The 17,295-nt window shown below is 59.5% G+C and overlaps 1 protein-coding gene across 1 annotated transcript; it reads left to right on the top strand.

Annotated features, from left to right (window-relative positions):
• SEMA4A (semaphorin 4A) lies at window positions 1-16,272 on the top strand. Its single transcript, XM_039251409.1, is given in 15 exon segments — window positions 1-197; window positions 883-1,047; window positions 2,445-2,605; window positions 3,986-4,048; window positions 4,193-4,291; window positions 4,497-4,602; window positions 5,341-5,457; window positions 5,751-5,875; window positions 6,041-6,213; window positions 7,174-7,324; window positions 12,473-12,653; window positions 14,009-14,127; window positions 14,214-14,371; window positions 14,624-14,724; window positions 15,076-16,272. Coding segments are annotated over 15 exon segments (2,376 nt in total). The 5' UTR covers window positions 1-139; the 3' UTR covers window positions 15,675-16,272.
• The last annotated feature ends 1,023 nt before the right edge of the window (window positions 16,273-17,295 follow it).

Consider the following 17,295-nt stretch of genomic DNA (forward strand, 5'->3'; position numbering starts at 1 on the left):
TCTGGTTTCCCGGAGCTCCCAGTGCTGGCTCTGGCGCTATGGGTACCTGGCGCGCCACGCTCCCGGCCCAGCCGGGCTGAGCCTTGCGTCCCCTGTCCCCTGCCTCTGGGGCCTAGGACCCTGTCCTTCTTTCCCTTGGATGCACCCCCACCCAAGAGTCTGGACACCCAGGGTTCTGCACTGTGGCTGGCTCGAGGGTATGTGCGATGAGGTGGGCGGCTGGGGGGCGACGGTCCTGGGGACATTGATGCAGCGACCCAGGGAGTCAGAGTGCGGGGGTGGGGGCAGCCGAAGCCTGCCTGGAGCCTGCCCGGGCCCCTCATCGTCTCCCAACAAGAGAGGGCCAGGTGGGCAAGAGTGTCAAAGGTCAGCGCCCAGCTGGGGAAGGGGAGAGGTCAGAGTGGGCAGAGTCAGGCCAGCCTGGGTCATCTGAGGGCAGGGGGCAGGGTGCGGCCCCAGGGCAGCAACAGATCTGAAAGTCCCGGCAGAGATGGGGCCGATAACCTATAGTCTGAGTGCAGGAATCTGCTCCCCAGAAAGTCCCTTGCTGGCGACGGCGGAGGGAAAGCAAAGGGAAGACAGCGAGAAGGACTTCCTGAGGGGAAGGTGAGAAAAGGCGGAGCAGGGCCGCTGGTGGCCAAAGATCAGAGGGGCAGGCAGGAAGCTGGCCCCCGTCCGCAGGGGAGCTCGAGGCGGCAGCCGGTGCCCGCGGACGATGGAAGTGAGACTCGCAGGGCACTCTGCAGAGGAAGCTGTCCCCTCCCTGGCACCCCCCCCCCGCCCCATCCACACTTCTGCTGCCTGGGGCTCTCCTATTGGCTCCCTGGGGGGATGTGGTGAGGACTGCTCACCCAGAAAGTGTCTGGGTGCCTGTTTCCGCAGAGCCATCTGGTGACAGCCTCTGGCGGAGCATGGCCCTCCTCGCCCCGGGCCTAGACCCCCGCAGCCCCCGGGGCCTCCCCTTCTTCTGGCTGCCCCTGCTGCCACTGCTGCTGACGGCGGGGGGCAGGGGGCAGGGGCCCCTGCCCAGGGTCATATACCAGGCAGGTAAGTGTCCGACGGCCAGGGATGGCCAGGTAACGCAGGGCAGGAGGCCGAGCTGGAGGGGAGGGCAGAGGAAGGGGTGAATGAGGAAACTATGTGCGGGTGGCGGAAGGCTTAGGGGGAAGATGGAGGGAAGGGAGGCAGGGGCTGGGCGGGTCTCCGAGGCTGCTGATTTTTCTCTCCTTCTTTGCGTGTCGCTGTCCTCAGGCTGGGGACTTACAATCCCTAACTGCTTTCACACCCCCACCTGCCCCCAAAGCGACAGCCACACTAGATCATCTGTGGAGCCAGGCCACAGAGGCCGCGCAGCGGGAGCTGGGCCGTGCGTGTCCACACGCTGGCGCAAGGGAGCTCCCCGCTGGGGTACCGCCCCTGACCCTCTGCCGCTGGCCCTCTCGCCTCCTGGGGGAAGGTTCAGGAAAGGACGTCAGGAGTTGTAGGCGCGGGGCCTCCCCGGCACAGCTGTGCTTAGCATCTGTCTGGGGCAACCTGGTAAAGGACACGCGTGCTGGCCGCTGACGGGGAGCCCTCTGTGCCGGTGCCGGGATCGGCAGCATGAACAATGTTGAACCTGAGCCCCCCCCCCCCGCCCCGCCAGGGTGCTGCGTGGGAGGCAGAGGGGCAGCCGGGCAGGCTCGCTGCAGGCTGGGCGTCCAGGAGCCCAGGGGTTCGCTGGCTCTGGGGGAGGCCACCCCTTGCAGCCCCTTGCCAACCTCTCCGTCAGGCCCCCAGGTTCTCACAGCTTCCAAAGGCAGCACTTAGCTAGACAGTCCGCTAGGGCCTCTGTGCAAGCACGGCCCTGGGGGTCGGGAACCTGTCCCCTTGCCGATGTGTCAGCAAGCACGCCAGCACCACCGCCGCCCCAAGGTGACGGCGAGGGCCTCCCCCGCCTCCGTGGCCGGCTCGCCTCCCCCCACAGGTGCCAGCCAGGCGTGCCCACAGGGGCTTTTGAAGATGAACATTCTCTCTCGTTCGTGATGGCAGTGATCGTCGTGGTAGAATTGTCCTGCTAGAGAAGGAGGGAAAGGGGTTGGTGACTGTGACCCTACAGCCCACAGCCACCCGGGCACGGCGCTGTCTGTGTCTGCCTCCTGCTCCCCGTGCTCCCCCTCCTGCCCCACAGCCCTCCAGGCCTGGAAGGGTCTCCACTGTGCCTCACGTTACTTCCCATCCCTTTGCGTGTCTCTTGGGTTCAGGCCACCCTTTCCCGGCCCCAGGCTGCCATTACCCTGTCTCTGGCTGCCTCCTCTCCCCACTGAGGGACCAGCCCAAAGCTCCTACCCTGCTAGCAGGGTGGGCGAAGGGGGAGCTGCTGCCAAGGCCCAGGGCGGGGGGCACACTCTGCCAACACTTCCCCTCCCCACTTGGGTCACTCACCCCTTCTCATCATCTCCCAACAGGGGACGGACGCAGGGTCCTCAGCCTCTTCCACCAGAAGGGCCTCCAGGATTTCGACACTCTGCTCTTGAGCGATGACGGAGGCACTCTCTATGTGGGGGCTCGAGAGGCCATTCTGGCCTTGAACATCCAGGACCCAGGGATTCCAAGGCTGAAGAACATGGTGAGGAGGCCAGGGAGGAAGGGCATGGGCTGCGGGTGAGGAGGGGGCCAGCAGTCCCCCTGTGGCTGGTCCACCTGCGCACGACCGACTGCCCACCCGCTGTTCACTCTAACCGGCAGTAATCAGCAATTCTTTTTTTTTGTTTTTTAAAATTTTTTAAATGTTTTGTTTATTTCTGAGAGAGAGAAAGAGCGTAAGCAAGGGAGGGTCAGAGAGAGAGGGAGACACAGAATCTGAAACAGGCTCCAGGCTCTGAGCTGTCAGCACAGAGCCTGACGTGGGGCTTGAACCCACGAACCATGAGATCATGACCTGAGCTGAAGTCGGACGCTCAACCTACTGAGCCCCCCCAGGCGCCCCAGTAATCAGCAATTCTTGTCATACATTTCCGGTCTGCAGAGCAGAAGAGAGATAGCACAGTGGTCTCCCTACTTGCTGGTATCATGCACACGGCCTGCATGGTAGTAACTGCTAGAATGGCTGATAAGGAAATCATTGACATACAACAGAAACACTGACTCAAACGATATCAATAATATGATATCCACCCACCAGTAGAAATCACCGAAGCTTCTGTATTATAGTCACCCTCCTGACGGGAATAGTGTGAGGAACAAAGGGGGAAGGAAGGAGGGAGGGAGGGAGGAAGCGAGCAATCTCTGAGGTTCTCCTTGGTTTTGCCTCAGTGTGTGGTCTGTGGGCTACCTGTGCGTGCATATCGGGGTTGCTGTTTGCAAATGCAGCTTCTCTGAAGTGTCAGCCAGGAACAGACATTTAAACAATTTCTCCAGGAAATGCGTGGTTTGACAGCAGGCACTGCTTTAGGGTTCTTTGCGTATGTCCCTGGTCGTGCCCTTTAGTAGCTTGTGCAATTGACTAAGATCCCCCCACCAGCGAGTGGCCGGTCCTGGATTCAAACTCAGATCTGTTTCCACAGGCCATGTTCTGCCACAGAGCTGTGTCCCCGCGAGCACGGTATCGTCAGAACAACAGCCACAGTCACAGACTGATGTTCTTCTTCTTTTTTTTTTTTTTAATTTATTTCTGAGAGAGAGATAGTGTGAGCAGGGGAGGGTCAGAGAGAGAGACAGACACAGAATCCGAAACTGGCTCCAGGCTCTGAGGTGGCTGTCCACACAGAGCCCGACGCGGGGCTCAAACCCACAAACCGTGAGATCATGACCTGAGCCGAAGTCGGACGCTTAACCAACTTAGCCACCCAGGCGCCCCAACAGACTGATGTTCTTATAGCTCATTGGCATGTCACTAGCCGCCGTGGCTGCTGGTGGCTTCACAGCCGGCCCGAGCAGAGGACAGCAGGTCAGAGCTAGGGCTGAAGAGCTCACTTCTCTTCATCTCACCCCCCACTCCCCACCGCAGATACCCTGGCCGGCCAGTGAGCGAAAAAAGAGCGAATGCGCCTTTAAGAGGAAGAGCAACGAGGTAAGTGGGAGTAGGGGTAGAGGGGCTTTGTGTGGAGCCCCCAGACCATCACTGGGCCACCTCAGCCTGGACAGATAGCGGAGGATGACCTGTTTCCATGATGATGCCTGAAAGTGAGGGGCAGCCTGAATTCTCTCTCCCCAGACTCAGTGCTTCAACTTTATCCGTGTCCTGGTCTCTCTCAATGCCACCCACCTGTACGCGTGCGGCACCTTCGCCTTCAGCCCTGCTTGTACCTTCATTGTGAGTTACTGGGCCCCCGGCTCTAACCCGAGCCCTTCTCATGGGATGCTACTCCCTGCTCCCGGCCGCTTGTCTGGAGCTCTGGAAAACCCTCGTGAGCTTCCTGGCCCCAAGTTCCCTCCAAGTCCCTCTCCTTCCCTCAGGCCCTTCACTTCTCAGACGTGAGACTCTGGCGTTCTGGCCCCCAGCCTCTCCCCCCCTTTAGGAACTCCAAGATTCCTACCTGATGCCCATCTCCGAGGACAAGGTCGTGGAGGGGAAAGGCCAAAGCCCCTTCGACCCCGCCCATAAGCACACGGCGGTCTTAGCAGGTGAGGGTCAGGTTCCCGGCATCTGCCTTCCTGGGAACTATGAAATCCGACCATTTTCTGAAAGGCGGGGAACAGAGGGAGGGGAAGCCAGGAGCCTTAGGGCACCGGATCACAGGGAGCCTCGGACCCCCCAGCCACCAGCTCCTGCTGAGGGTGCCCCAAAGGAGGCGGAGGGAGATAGATACAGCGAGTTTCACATCGTCAAGAGGGTCCAGGAAGGGCCTTGGGCAGAGGAGAGGTCTGAGGTTCAGCCATTTGTTGTGGAGGCTGGAGTCTGGGACCTCGCAGACACACACCATGACAGAGTCCCCGCCCTGGTTTCTGGGAAGAGGTGGCCTTTGGCTTTTGAGTTGGACCTTGAAAGCTATGTTGATGGGCAGTAAAGATGTTCCAGGAAGAGAAGGGCGGGGCCGAGGAGGTGGAGGTGAGAAACAGCCACCTTCGGGGAACCAGGAGCGGTTCCCCCGGGCAGGCGGCTCTGCTGGGGGCCGCCGGAGGAAGGCTGGACAAGGCTAGCGCACAGACGGACCCAGGCGTAGCTACCCCCTGAGGCAATATTCCCTAAGAAGGGTGCGCGGTGGGGTCTGTGAGCTGGGCTGTGGGCTCCCTGGGAAGGTGCAGAACACAGAAGGGGGCCAGCGACGGACTGAATGCTGGGCCCAGGCGGAGGCAGGTCTGAAGGGGGCAGGGAGGAGCCCCCCCCCAACGAGGAGGCCTCTCGCCCTCTCCCGGCCCTAGATGGGATGCTCTATTCTGGCACCATGAACAACTTCCTGGGCAGCGAGCCCATCTTGATCCGCACGCTGGGACCCCAGCCCGTCCTCAAGACCGACAATTTTCTCCGCTGGCTGCAGCGTAAGGACCCGAGCCCCCAGCACAGGTCTGGCCCTTCCCGGGCGAGCAGGGGAGACCGGAGACCCAGCCCGAGAACCGCCGTGACTCCACCGCGCCCTCCTTGCAGGGCGCCTCCTCCGTGCGAGCACTGTAGGCGGGGGCAGCTCCCGGCCCGTGACGCGCCAGGAAACCGAAGAGGGGCCGGGTGCCCCCCGGGGCCACCCCCGGCCGCGGGACATCCCGTCTGCGGACCGGCCCCGGGGCGTGGGGGCGTGGGGAGTCCCAGCACTGAGCCTCTCTGCCCCGTCCCGCAGCGGACGCCTCCTTCGTGGCAGCCATCCCCTCGACCCAGTTCGTCTACTTCTTCTTCGAGGAGACAGCCAGCGAGTTCGAGTTCTTCGAGAAGCTCCACACCTCCCGCGTGGCCAGAGTCTGCAAGGTCTGCGGCCCCGGCGGAAGCTGGCCGCCGCGCAGCCAATGGGGAGGTGGCAGAGGCGTGGCCGAGCGCCCAGGGCCCAATGGGAGCGGGGCGGGAGCGCGGGGGCGGGGCGTCGGGCCGTGCGGAGGGGGCGGGGCGCCGCTGACTCCGCCCACGCGGCCCTAGAACGACGTGGGCGGAGACAAGCTGCTGCAGAAGAAGTGGACCACGTTCCTGAAGGCGCAGCTGCTGTGCGCGCAGCCGGGGCAGCTGCCCTTCAATGTCATCCGCCACGCCGTGCTGCTGCCCGCCACGGCCTCCGCAGACGCCCGCGTCTACGCCGCCTTCAGCTCCCAGTGGTGAGCAGCGCGGCGGGCGCGCGGGGCCGGCGGGTAGCAGCTGTCACCTGGGAAGGCATGTGATCGCCACCCCGTCCCAGGGATCTGGGCGTGTGATCGCCACGCCCTTCGTGGAGACGGGAAAATAAAACTCAGATTCTTACTAGTTTATAGCCTGCCTGGTTCCAAAGAGGATAGGAGACAGCTTACCAAAGGCAGACCTCGAGATAAGATAAGATAAAACGATAAGGAAACGGGTAAAAGGAGAGTAAGATAAGGCAGGGATTGGGGTAGCACATTACAAATATTTGTCATTTATGCAGTGTCAGAATGCTGATCACAAATTTAGCTCTGAGCTTCCTAATGGCCAAAGCAAAAACCGAAACACTATCATTGCCACTAGGATTAAAATAATTATTGCTCGGAGGCTGAGAGAAGTTAGTTGATTTGCTGTGATCTGGTCCCACCGTGTTTAGGTACTTGCTGACAGTGTGTCAGGTACCAAAAATATCTGCTGCATCCAGAACTGAGAACAAGATTCTGCCACCATCAGGTTAAAGAGAACAAGAGAAAGCTGCCCTCCATGGACCAGGGCTGAAGGAATGAAAATATTCTCATAGTCGGGCTCTGGGTGGTTCTCTGCAGATCAGGAATCAGTACGACCAAAAGGAGCCGGGCTTCATCTGGCGGCTGCCAGGGGCTTGTTACACTGCTCTTCCCGTGGCTCCAGCCCAGCCTGGGCAGCCAGGCCGCAGCCACCCACGACCTAAGCCCCGGGGAACTCTCCCTGAGGATAATCGCACTTAAGATCCCAAGACGGGCCACAAGGGGCTCCCCAGCCTTATCACCACAGCCGGGGGAAGAGTAGGCATCCGTAGGCCAGCCCCACCCTCCACACCCCTTCCCTCCTGGGCCTTCTCCCAAGGGTGAGCCAGGGCTACAGGGGGATGGGATAACGGTGTCCCCTCTGGCTGTCCCCAGGCAGGTCGGTGGGACCAGGAGCTCTGCTGTCTGTGCCTTCTCTCTCAAGGACTTCAAGCGTGTCTTTGAGGGGAAGTACAAGGAGCTGAACAAAGAGACTTCTCGCTGGACAACTTAAGGGGTTCCCGAGATCAGTCCCCGGCCAGGCAGCGTGAGTACCGCCCCCAACACTGAGCAGATACACACACATGTCCCACACGTCAAAGTACCTGTCGTGGCACGGTGAACGTCCAGCCCTGTCTGCTCAGACACACACCTGGCCCAGCGGCTGGCATTCCACAGGTGTCCGGCCCCATCCTACTCACAGAGAAGCACCCCCTCCGCCAAGGGCACACCAGATACCTGGGTGTATCACTGAGGGAACAAGGGAGCACGGGCTGTGCCAAGGGCTGCCTGGGTGTCTTCATCTGCATTTCGTTTTCAACTCTCGTTTTTTGATCATACTGCTATGTGGCCACCATTTAAAGAATTGTAGAGATCGACGCAGTCGGTTACAAAATCCACCTTATCCCCTGCCCTGTGCGAGGGACAACCACCTTCCACTCTTTTAGCTGGCACTTTTCGTGTTTATCTCCAAATCTCTAACATACTTTTATTTTTAAATGTTTATTTATTTATTTTGAGAGAGAGAAAGAGAGTGCGAGCAGGGGAGGGGCAGAGAGAGAGGGAAAGAGAGAATCCCAAGCGGGCTCAGTGCTGTCAGCGCAGAGCCCAACTCAAGGCTCCATCTCACGAACAGTGAGATCATGACCTGAGCTGAAATCAAGAGTCTGGTGCTTACCCGACTGAGCCCCCAGGCGCCTCCGTCTCTAACATACTTTTATTGCCGCCTCTTGATGCCTCAGTTTCCGGCAGGATTATTGTTTTATTTTTTAATTATTTTATTAATGTTTTTATTTATTTCTGAGTGACAGAAACAGTGTGAGCAGGGGAGGGGCAGAGAGAGAGGGAGACACAGAATCTGAAGCAGGCTCCAGGCTCTGAGCTGTCAGCACAGAGCCCGACGTGGGGCTCGAACCCACGAACCGTGAGATCATGACCTGAGCAAAAGTCGGACGCTTAACTGACTGAGCCACCCAGGCGCCCCTCAGGCAGGATTATTGAATTCCCGGTCTGGATGGTGAGGATTCAGCTGTGCTCTTCCACCCCTGCCCAGTTGTGTGTGGCCTGCAGCCACTTGCAAGAACAGCTTCTGTGCGTCTCTTTCCAAATTCTTGGGCACTGACATTACGCTAGTGGCCTAAGATCAGCATGGTGGGAGTAAAGGTCACGGCAGTCGGCTAACCCGATGAGTCAGGGGACAGGGGTCACCCTCCCCCACACCAGAACTGCCTACCAACACACCGCTGCACCCACCCCTCCACTCTAAACATAGTTTTATAATACTTTGGTTAGATCAATATTTATATTAGGACTCTTTGTTTTTTAATGTTTTATTTATTTCTGAGCGAGAGAGAGAGAGACAGTGTGAGCAGGGGAGGGGCACAGAGAGAGGGAGACAGAATCTGAAACAGGCTCCAGGCCCTGAGCTGTCAGCACAGAGCCCGTCGCGGGGCTCGAACCCACGAACCGTGAGATCATGACCTGAGCGAAAGTCGGACGCTTAACCGACTGAGCCCCCCAGGCGCCCCTATATTAGGACTCTTATGCACAACTGGGCTCTGTAGCAGGCCATGATTACTTTCCTTTTCACATAATTAAAATTTTCCCTCGGGTTAGTAATTACCTCTCTCACTTTTTTTTTTTTTTTTGCTTGCTTTGTTTCCTAAGCTCTTATCGTTAATTCAACCCCAAACTCTTCCTTGATTATCTGCATCTCTTCTGAAGACAGAGAGCCATTAGGTATTCAAACAGTTTCAGGTTCCTGGAAGGGGCGCCCGTCCGCTGCAGCTGGGACCCACTGCCATCCTGGACTTCCCCTCGTCATCATCCTGGGCTTTCCCTCTGCATCTCTCCGTGACAGTCTCGTGTTTCTTGCAACCTGTGGCTTCCTCTTTTTTCTTTTCCTTTTTTTTTTACTATCTTATTGCATGGAACGTGGCCTCCATAGATTCCCGGAAGGGGATAACATGGGAGGTAAAGTCTTTGAGACTGTGAATGTCTGAAAATGTCTTTATTTGACTTTCACCTTTGATGGTTTGATATGTGCATGTGATTCTAGACTAGGAATAAGCTTCCTGCAAAACTTGGGAGGCTTGCTCTGCTGTTACCCAGCGTGCTCTTCAGACACCCAAAGCTATTCTGAGTCTTTTAAGAAATTTTTTTTATCGTTTATTTATTTTTGAGAGGGAGAGAGACAGAGCACTAGCAGGGGAGGGGCAGAGGGAGAGGGAAACACAGACTCTGCAGTCAAATGCTCGCCCACTGAGCTATACCCCCTGGAAACGCAGAATCTGAAGCAGGCTCCGGGCTCCAGGCTGTCAGCACAGAGCCTGACGTGGGACGCGAACTCACAAACTGGGAGATCATGACCTGAGCCAAAGTCGGATGCTTAAGCAACTGAGCCCCCCGGGCGCCCCATAGCTATTCTGATTCTTAAGTCTCTGTCTGTGTGATTTGTTCTCACTGGAATCTTCTAGTGCCTTTTCTTTGCCTCCAGTCGTTCTGAAATTTCACAGTATCGCGCTTTGACAGGACTCTGATCATTTATTGTGCTGGACATTCAGGCTGCCCCTTCAGCCTGGAAATGTGTTCCTTAGTTTGAAGTTTCCTTGAACTATATTCTCCTATTTTCTTTTTAACGAACAAATAGTTTCTGAGGCCGCCTGCCACTGTCGTGAGCAGTAGGGGTTACAGCAGTGAGCGGAACAGACAGAAGTCCCTTCCTTCGTGGAGCGGACACGCTCCTGTTAGAAGGCTTTCTTGCTTCTTTCTGGTCCTCCTGGACTGGTCGTCTCTGTTTTTAATTTTTTTTTTAATTTCTGAGAGAGAGAGTGAGCAGGGGAGGGGCAGAGAGAGAGGGAGACACAGAATCTGAAGCAGCTCCAGGCTCCGAGCTGTCAGCACAGAGGCCAATGCGGGGCTCGAACCCAGGAACTGCGAGATCATGACCTGAGCCGACGTCGGACGCTTAACCGACTGAGCCCCAGGCGCCCTTCGTCTCTGTTTTTAAATCCTGTCCAGCTTTCCAAGACTTTGGTTTTGTCCTGCGTTCTGGGGGAGTGTCTCAATTTTATCTTCTTCTTCTTCTTTTTTAAATGTTTATTTATTTTAAGAGAAAGAGCGCACGCACAGGGGAAGGGCAGAGAGGGAGAGAGAGAATCCCAAGCAGGCTCGGCACTGTCAGCGCAAAGGCCCACGTGGGGCTCGATCCCACAAACTGTGAGATCGTGACCTGCACTGAAATCAAAAGTCAGATGCTCAACTGACTGAGTCACCCCGGTGCCCCGGATTAGTTGTTCTTTTAAGTCTCTTTTAATCTGTACGTTCCCTTTCCATCTTCTTATTTTCTCTCACCATTTACTTGTCATGTAGACATTTTCACTGTCTAGATCTCGGTGACCATGACTCTCTGTGGTGGCGTTTAAGGAATGCCTGTAAATTCACTAGAGGTTGGGCCTAGGGACTCAGTCACATCAGTTTGATTAGGGGCAAGACCCCTTCGCTGTGGTCATGTGTCTTCCCTCAGGACACATGTGGCATCTGGCTCCCTCTTTGAAGTACAGTCCTTTTTTGTAGCATCATGTTCTTGTTTCGTGGATACACTCTCTTTACTTAGCTCTCCGAAGACATAATACTGCTTTGCTGTGAAGATCTCTTTTCTCTGAATCATTTAGCTGTCTCTCTGTCTGTCTGTTTTGGTCTGGTAGCCCTGGGCCCTCTGCTGTATTTGAGGGCGGGGACCACACAGCTGTTCGTAAACTGCACCGGGGAGACTTGGCAGTGTGGGCTCCACTGCTGTCCCCTGGAGGTGGCCTGGCTGGGCGGTTTTCTCGGGGACCCTCAACATCAATATCTCAAGTCTTACCCTTGACCTCCAGTCAGCTTCCCGGAGTCTTCTTCTAGCCTTCTGCTTGGAGGGGGACAGCATGGCTGCTGACATTGGGGGAGGGGGCTGGGAGAGGAGTCTCAGCATGGACTGAGCCTCCCTGCCTTCATCCCTGCCTTAATGGTGTGCCTGCACCCTCTGGCATGGAGGAGGGAGGAGATCCTCTACTTTGCCCGCTCCAGAGAATGGGCCTCCAGACCTGGGCCAGGGCCTGCTAGGGTCCTGGACAGACTTCCAAATACTCCTCTGAGTCCGCGCCTCCCTTGCCCCACTTCTGAAGCAGCTGGGGCCACTCGCTCATGACCTTTAGGAATTCTGCCTTGTAAGTCAGAGAGTTTTGGCTGCCCCAGGGCTGGCTTAAGAAAATTCCTTTCTTTTTTCCCTGCTAAGTCTTTTACTATTTGTTCATTTGCTTTCCAGCCTCCAAACTGTGGCTGCCTCCACTCCCTGCCCGTTTTCCCAGTCCCTGGAGTTCTATGCCTTACACCCCCCCCCCACTTTTTCGGGGGAGGAAGTGAGAATAGGTGCGTGTGCTCATTCTGGCATCAGAATGAAACATAGATGCTCTTACCTCACCGACAGACAAGGAAACGGAAGCTCGCAGAGGTGGGGTAGCTTGTCTGAGGTCACATGTAGCAGGGCACAGGGTTGGGGCTGGCCCTGACATGGTGCTTGTGGGTGTGGAGGGGACGAAGGTTCTGGCTGAGATCAGGACACTCGGCGTTCCGGGGTTGGCCAGCCTCCAGAGAACAGCCGGTCCACCCTGTCTGCCGCCCCCCCACTTTATGGGTGAGAAAAAGGAGGCCCAGAATGGAGGAGGGGCCCTGCCAGACTCATGTGGCAAGTTCATGCCACACCGTGGTGACAAGCACTCCCTGCTACCCCAGCCCTTTCTGTGACATCCGTTATGCAGTCGCTGACTCCACAAACACTTATCGGGCACCAGCCGTGTGCCGGTCTGGGGCTATCGATGTGAGTGAGCTGTGGTCCCTGCAGCAAACAGCTGTCACCCCACTTCCTGCTGGCTGCCAGGCATCCTGGATGAAGGTGATGAGGAGGAGGAAGTAATAACAGCCAATACGCATCAAGCGCTTCCTTCATGTCACGCTCTGTTCTAGTTACTTTTCCCGTATTCGTGCGTTGCATGGTCTACGATACACGCCGCACTATGCACAGAGCTGGCGTTCAAGGCCAGGCAGCTCGAGAGTTTTACCACCTCCCTGGAGGGAGGGAGCCAAAGCAGGCTTGAAGCGTGGGAGGGAAGGAGGCAGAGGCACGGGAGCTGACCCCGCGAGCCTCCTCCCCCTTTAGTGCTCCGTGGGCCCCTCCTCTGATAAAGCCTTGACCTTCATGAAGGACCACTTCCTGATGGATGAGCAGGTGGTGGGGACGCCCGTGCTGGTGAAGTCTGGCGTGGAGTACACGCGACTCGCGGTGGAGACAGTCCAGGGCGTCGACGGGCACAGCCACCTGGTCCTGTACCTGGGCACCAGTGAGTAAGGGGCTCCGGGACCTCCCCTGGCGGCACGTGGCGGCTGCGTGTCAGGCTGAGGAGGGGAACCTTGGGGCTCACTCGCTCGTGCTTTCCCTCAACAAACCCTTTCTCAGTACGGACTCTGTGCCTGGGGCCCTGCCAGGCTCTGAAAACACAGGGGGGCTTACCCGTGCCTTCTGAGCTCGCCGGCTGGAGGGGGGACAGACACAGGGCTCTGCGGCCTTCACAGGAGCCGTTTCTCTCGTGGAGGAGCCATGGAGAGAGGTGGAGAGCGGCGGGGAGGGCAGCAGGGGCAGGGCCCCTCCGTAGGAGGTCTGCTGTGCGGGGAGGCGAGGCGGGCGTCAGGGGGTGCAGCCAGCGTGCTTTTTTTTAAAGGAGGAGAGGTCATCAAGATCCGGGGGGGGGGCAAGTGGTGAAGAAAGGAGCAGGCCAGGGGGCCACTGGCAGGTACAGTTGCAGAGGGAGCAGGAAGCGGGAGGCTGGCACAGGGCTGGGGGCCAGCACGCGCGCTGGGCTGGCGGGGGAGGGAACAGAAGAGTGTAGGACTGGGGGGCGACACGGAGGCTGTGTGCAGGCTTCTGTGCTCCCTGTGCATTTGGGGGATGCAGGGGCTGGGGGTGGAAAGAGGGGGGATTGGAGGAGAAAGGGTGTAGATACGAGAAGCCGTTGTGGGAAGGAGAGAGAGGAGAGAGTCAGCAGGGGGTGTGGAAGACTGCCAGCCACGTCTACAGAGGGCCGGCGGGGGTGACCTTGAGCTTCTGTGTAGGAAACTTGCGGGTTCCTTCATTCTTCCAGGACATGTTTCCAGCCACGGCGTCAGCTGTGCAAGCCGTGGGTGCCAGCAGAGAGCAGAACGCCCCCAAAGCTGTGTCCGTGTGGAAGGCACGGAGACAGACAATAAACACAGCACATGAGGCGACAGCTCAGCGTGTTAGGAGATTAGAAATGGATTCGGCACAGGGGCAGATCAGGAACGCCAGTAAAGGAGGTGGCAGTTTTTAGAAGGGTGGTCAGGGTGGATTTCATTGAAGCGTCTGAGCAGGGACGCTTGGTGGAGCTGAGGGTGGCTGGGGACACGGTTTTCTCCAGGAAGCACTCAGCTGTCTTGGGTCCCAGGCCCAAGGAGAAAGAGGGCTGGGTTCAGGCCACGGAGGGCAGAGGGGCCGGATGCCATTTACACCGGGGTTTACGTGATCTCCACGGCACAGAAGGGAACAGCCCGACGGATCGGGGTCTGCGCGCTTTACGTTCAGAAGGGACGTCTGTCCTGACATCGAGGGGCCCTCTGGGGTCAGAGGCGGTGCGAGGGGGGCCGTGGCTGCGGTGACAGTCCCTGCTGTCTCTCCCCGCAGCCACGGGGTCCCTGCACAAGGCCGTGAGGAGTGGGGACTACGCTGCGCATCTGGCGGAGCAGATCCAGGTGTTCCCGGAGCCGGAGCCTGTCCGCAACCTGCTGCTGGCCCCCGAGCAGGTGACAGGGGCCCCCAGTGGGGGGAGGCTTGGGGGCTGGGTCCTCACCGGGCGTGGCGAACCCGTCCCTCTCCCTCTCTTCTCCAGGGCGCAGTGTTTGCAGGCTCCTCAAGGGGCATCTGGCGGGTCCCCCGAGCCAACTGTAGCGTCTACGAGAGCTGCGTGGACTGTGTCCTCGCCCGGGACCCGCACTGCGCCTGGGATCCGGAGTCCCGGGCCTGCCGCCTCCTGCCCACCCCCATCCCGTGAGTGCCGGTCCCGGACGGCGGAGAAGCTGGCCCGCCGGGACCTTCCGACCCGGCCTGGGGGGCCCTTCCTCTCTCCAGGGGCTACTGACTCGTCCCCTCCGAGACTGTCCCTCCTGGGGCGGAGCGGAGCAGCTGCTGCCAGCACGTCTTGCCTGCCCCCCTTCTCCCCAGGGCGCCTCCCCGCTTCCTCCCCGCTCTTCCCACCTCTGCCTGTTCCAGAAGATGAGTTTGCCTTCCCTCCCTTGTCAGGAAGTCCTGGAGGCAGGACCTGGAGCACGGGAACCCGCAGGTCGCCTGTGCCACTGGCCCCGTGGGCAGGAGCCGCCAGCCTCAGAGCCGCCCCGAGATCAGTGAGTGGGAAGCCGGGGGGCGCGGGGAAGCCTCGGGGGCTTCCGGGCAGGGGTGGGCCTTCCTGCCTCAGTCTCTTCCCCCAGCACCTGCCCAGCTGGAGGCCTGAACCTCCAGACTAGGGCCGGGTTTGGGTCCTGGCGCAGGGAGGAAGGATCGGAGCGCCAAGCTGGGATTCAGCATTGAGGCTACAGTCTGGTCTCGGTGCCGGAGTTGCAGTCAGACGGACTGAGGTCAGGGGAGGGGTCGGAGCCGAGTCTGGGAGCTGAAACGGGAGCTGGAAAGGGGCGTCGGCGCCGCTCTCCCGCCCTCCTCTCCCCTCCCTGAACCGCTGGCTCTTCCTTCGCCTCCAGTTAAGGAAGTCCTGGCTGCGCCCAACTCCATCGTGGAGCTCCCCTGCCCCCACCTCTCGGCGCTGGCGTCTTACGGCTGGACTCGCGGCAAAGCCAAAGCGGCCGTCGCGGAGGCGTCCACGGCCGTGTACGCCGGCGCCCTGCTGCTGCTGCTGCGGGACGGGGCGGGCGGCCTGTACCAGTGCTGGGCCACGGAGAACGGCTTCTCCCACCCCGTGGCCTCCTACTGGGTGCACAGCCAGGATCGGCCCCTGGCCCTGGACCCCGAACTGGCGGGCATCCCCCGGGAGCGTGTGGAGGCCCCGCTGACCAGGGTCGGTGGCGGGGCCGCCCCGGCCGCCCAGCGGTCCTACTGGCCGCACTTCGTCACGGTCACTGTGCTGCTGGCCCTGGTGCTGTGCGGGGCCCTCCTGCTCCTCCTCGCCTCCCCGCTGGGGGCGCTCCGAGCCCGGGGCAAGGTGCAGGGCTGTGGGACCCTGCCTCCCGGGGAGAAGGCCCCCCTGAGCAGGAAGCAGCACCCCCAACCTCTCAAGGACCGCAGGACCTCGGCCGGCGACGTGGATGCCGACAACAACCACCTGGGCCCCGAGGTGGCTTAAACTGAGGGCAAGGCTGGGATGTGCAGCCCTGCTGGGGGCGGGGGGGACCACGGAAGACCACTTTTCCTGCCACTCTGTGCCACCAGGAGCCCCCAGCGGGGCTGGACGCAGCGGCCGGGACCCCTGCGGGCCTTCCTCCCACCGCGCACACGGGCTCCCTGACAGGCGTCCCAGACCTGCACCAAATAAGAGCTCATAGAACAGAGTCTTCAGCTTGGCTGTTCCAGGACCTTCTGGGAGCGGGGGTGGTGGTGGGGAGGGTGTCCAGGGCCCTGCGGTAGTAAACACCAACATACAAACAGGACAGCACGTGGCTGGTAGCAGCTGCCACCTCCCCTGGGACCCAGCCAGCGCCCCGCCCTCCCCCACCCGTGCACCGCTGAGTCCCGGGAAGTCTGACCACCTCCCTTCCTGCTTCAGTCGGGGGAGCCTGTGATCCCGCTGGCCTGGCTGGAGTAACAGGGGTCACATGAGCCTCGTTCACCCCTTTCCTCCGTGACCCCTTGCTCTCTCTCCTCTCTCCTCTCCTTTATTTTGGGATTCAGAAAACTGCTTGTCACAGACAGTTTATTTTTTATTAAAAAAAAAACAAAGCTTATGAGTGGTGTTTCTGTCCAGGCAGAACGCTGCAGCGGGGGGCCGTGGGGTGGGGGGTGCGGGCAGTCCCCGACGTCAGCGGGGGGGGCCACTGGCTTTGTGGGCGGCCGGCTCCCCACCCGGAACCCGCCCCATGGCCCCTTCCTCTGCTCGGGCACCGCCAGACTGTGGCTGGAACGCCGCTGTCAGGCAGGTGCCGTCGGGTTGCGGCAGCCTCAGCTTGTCTGACCGCCGGCGCGCGCCTCATCCGTCGCTGACCCTGGCGGCCTCTGACCCCCGCAGCGGCTGCTCCCCCCACCCCTGCCCCACGGCCCCAGTTGGCGTCAACTCTTGTGGACTGAATTTATGCAGAGACTGTACAGCCACCCCCATCCCGTCCCAAAGCTGACGTGGTGCTCTGTCCACACCCAGCACCCCCACCCTCGGGCTAACCAAGCCTCTTCCCTCTGTCTGCCGAGCCCCCCGCATTGCCCCCTCACTCCACCACCCCTGCCTTCCATCTCCTGCTCCCCACCCCGGTGTGCTGGGCGTGCTCTGCGGGAACCAAACATGAGAATGCTGCTCCCCCCACCGCCCCCACCAAACACCAGAGAGGGGCCCTTCCGGCTGCCCCTCCCCCCCCAGGCCCTCACCCTGTCCAGTGCCCAGGCTTTCTCCGCACAAATGACTCTCTGAGGCTACCTCTGTGCCACCTTCACAGCCAGCCATCCTTTCCCGTGACTCCTTTCCCCTACGGCTTAACTGTTTTTAATGCTTTTTTATCTTTAATCGTGGTACGAAGCAAATACTGTAACTTTTACCCCCTGAACCACTTTTTTTTTTTAATGTTTTATTTATTTCTAGGAGAGAGAGAGAGAGAGACAGCATGAGCAGGGGAGGGTCAGAGAGAGAGGGAGTCACAGACTGAAACAGGCTCCAGGCTCTGAGCTGGCAGTCAGCACAGAGCCCGACGCGGGGCTCGAACCCACGAACCGCGAGATCATGACCCAAGCGAAAGTTGGACGCTTAATCAACTAAGCCACCC

This window comes from Hyaena hyaena, unplaced genomic scaffold, assembly GCF_003009895.1.
Source record: "Hyaena hyaena isolate Hyena2069 unplaced genomic scaffold, ASM300989v1 scaffold_385, whole genome shotgun sequence".
In the NCBI taxonomy this organism is placed as follows: domain Eukaryota; kingdom Metazoa; phylum Chordata; class Mammalia; order Carnivora; family Hyaenidae; genus Hyaena; species Hyaena hyaena.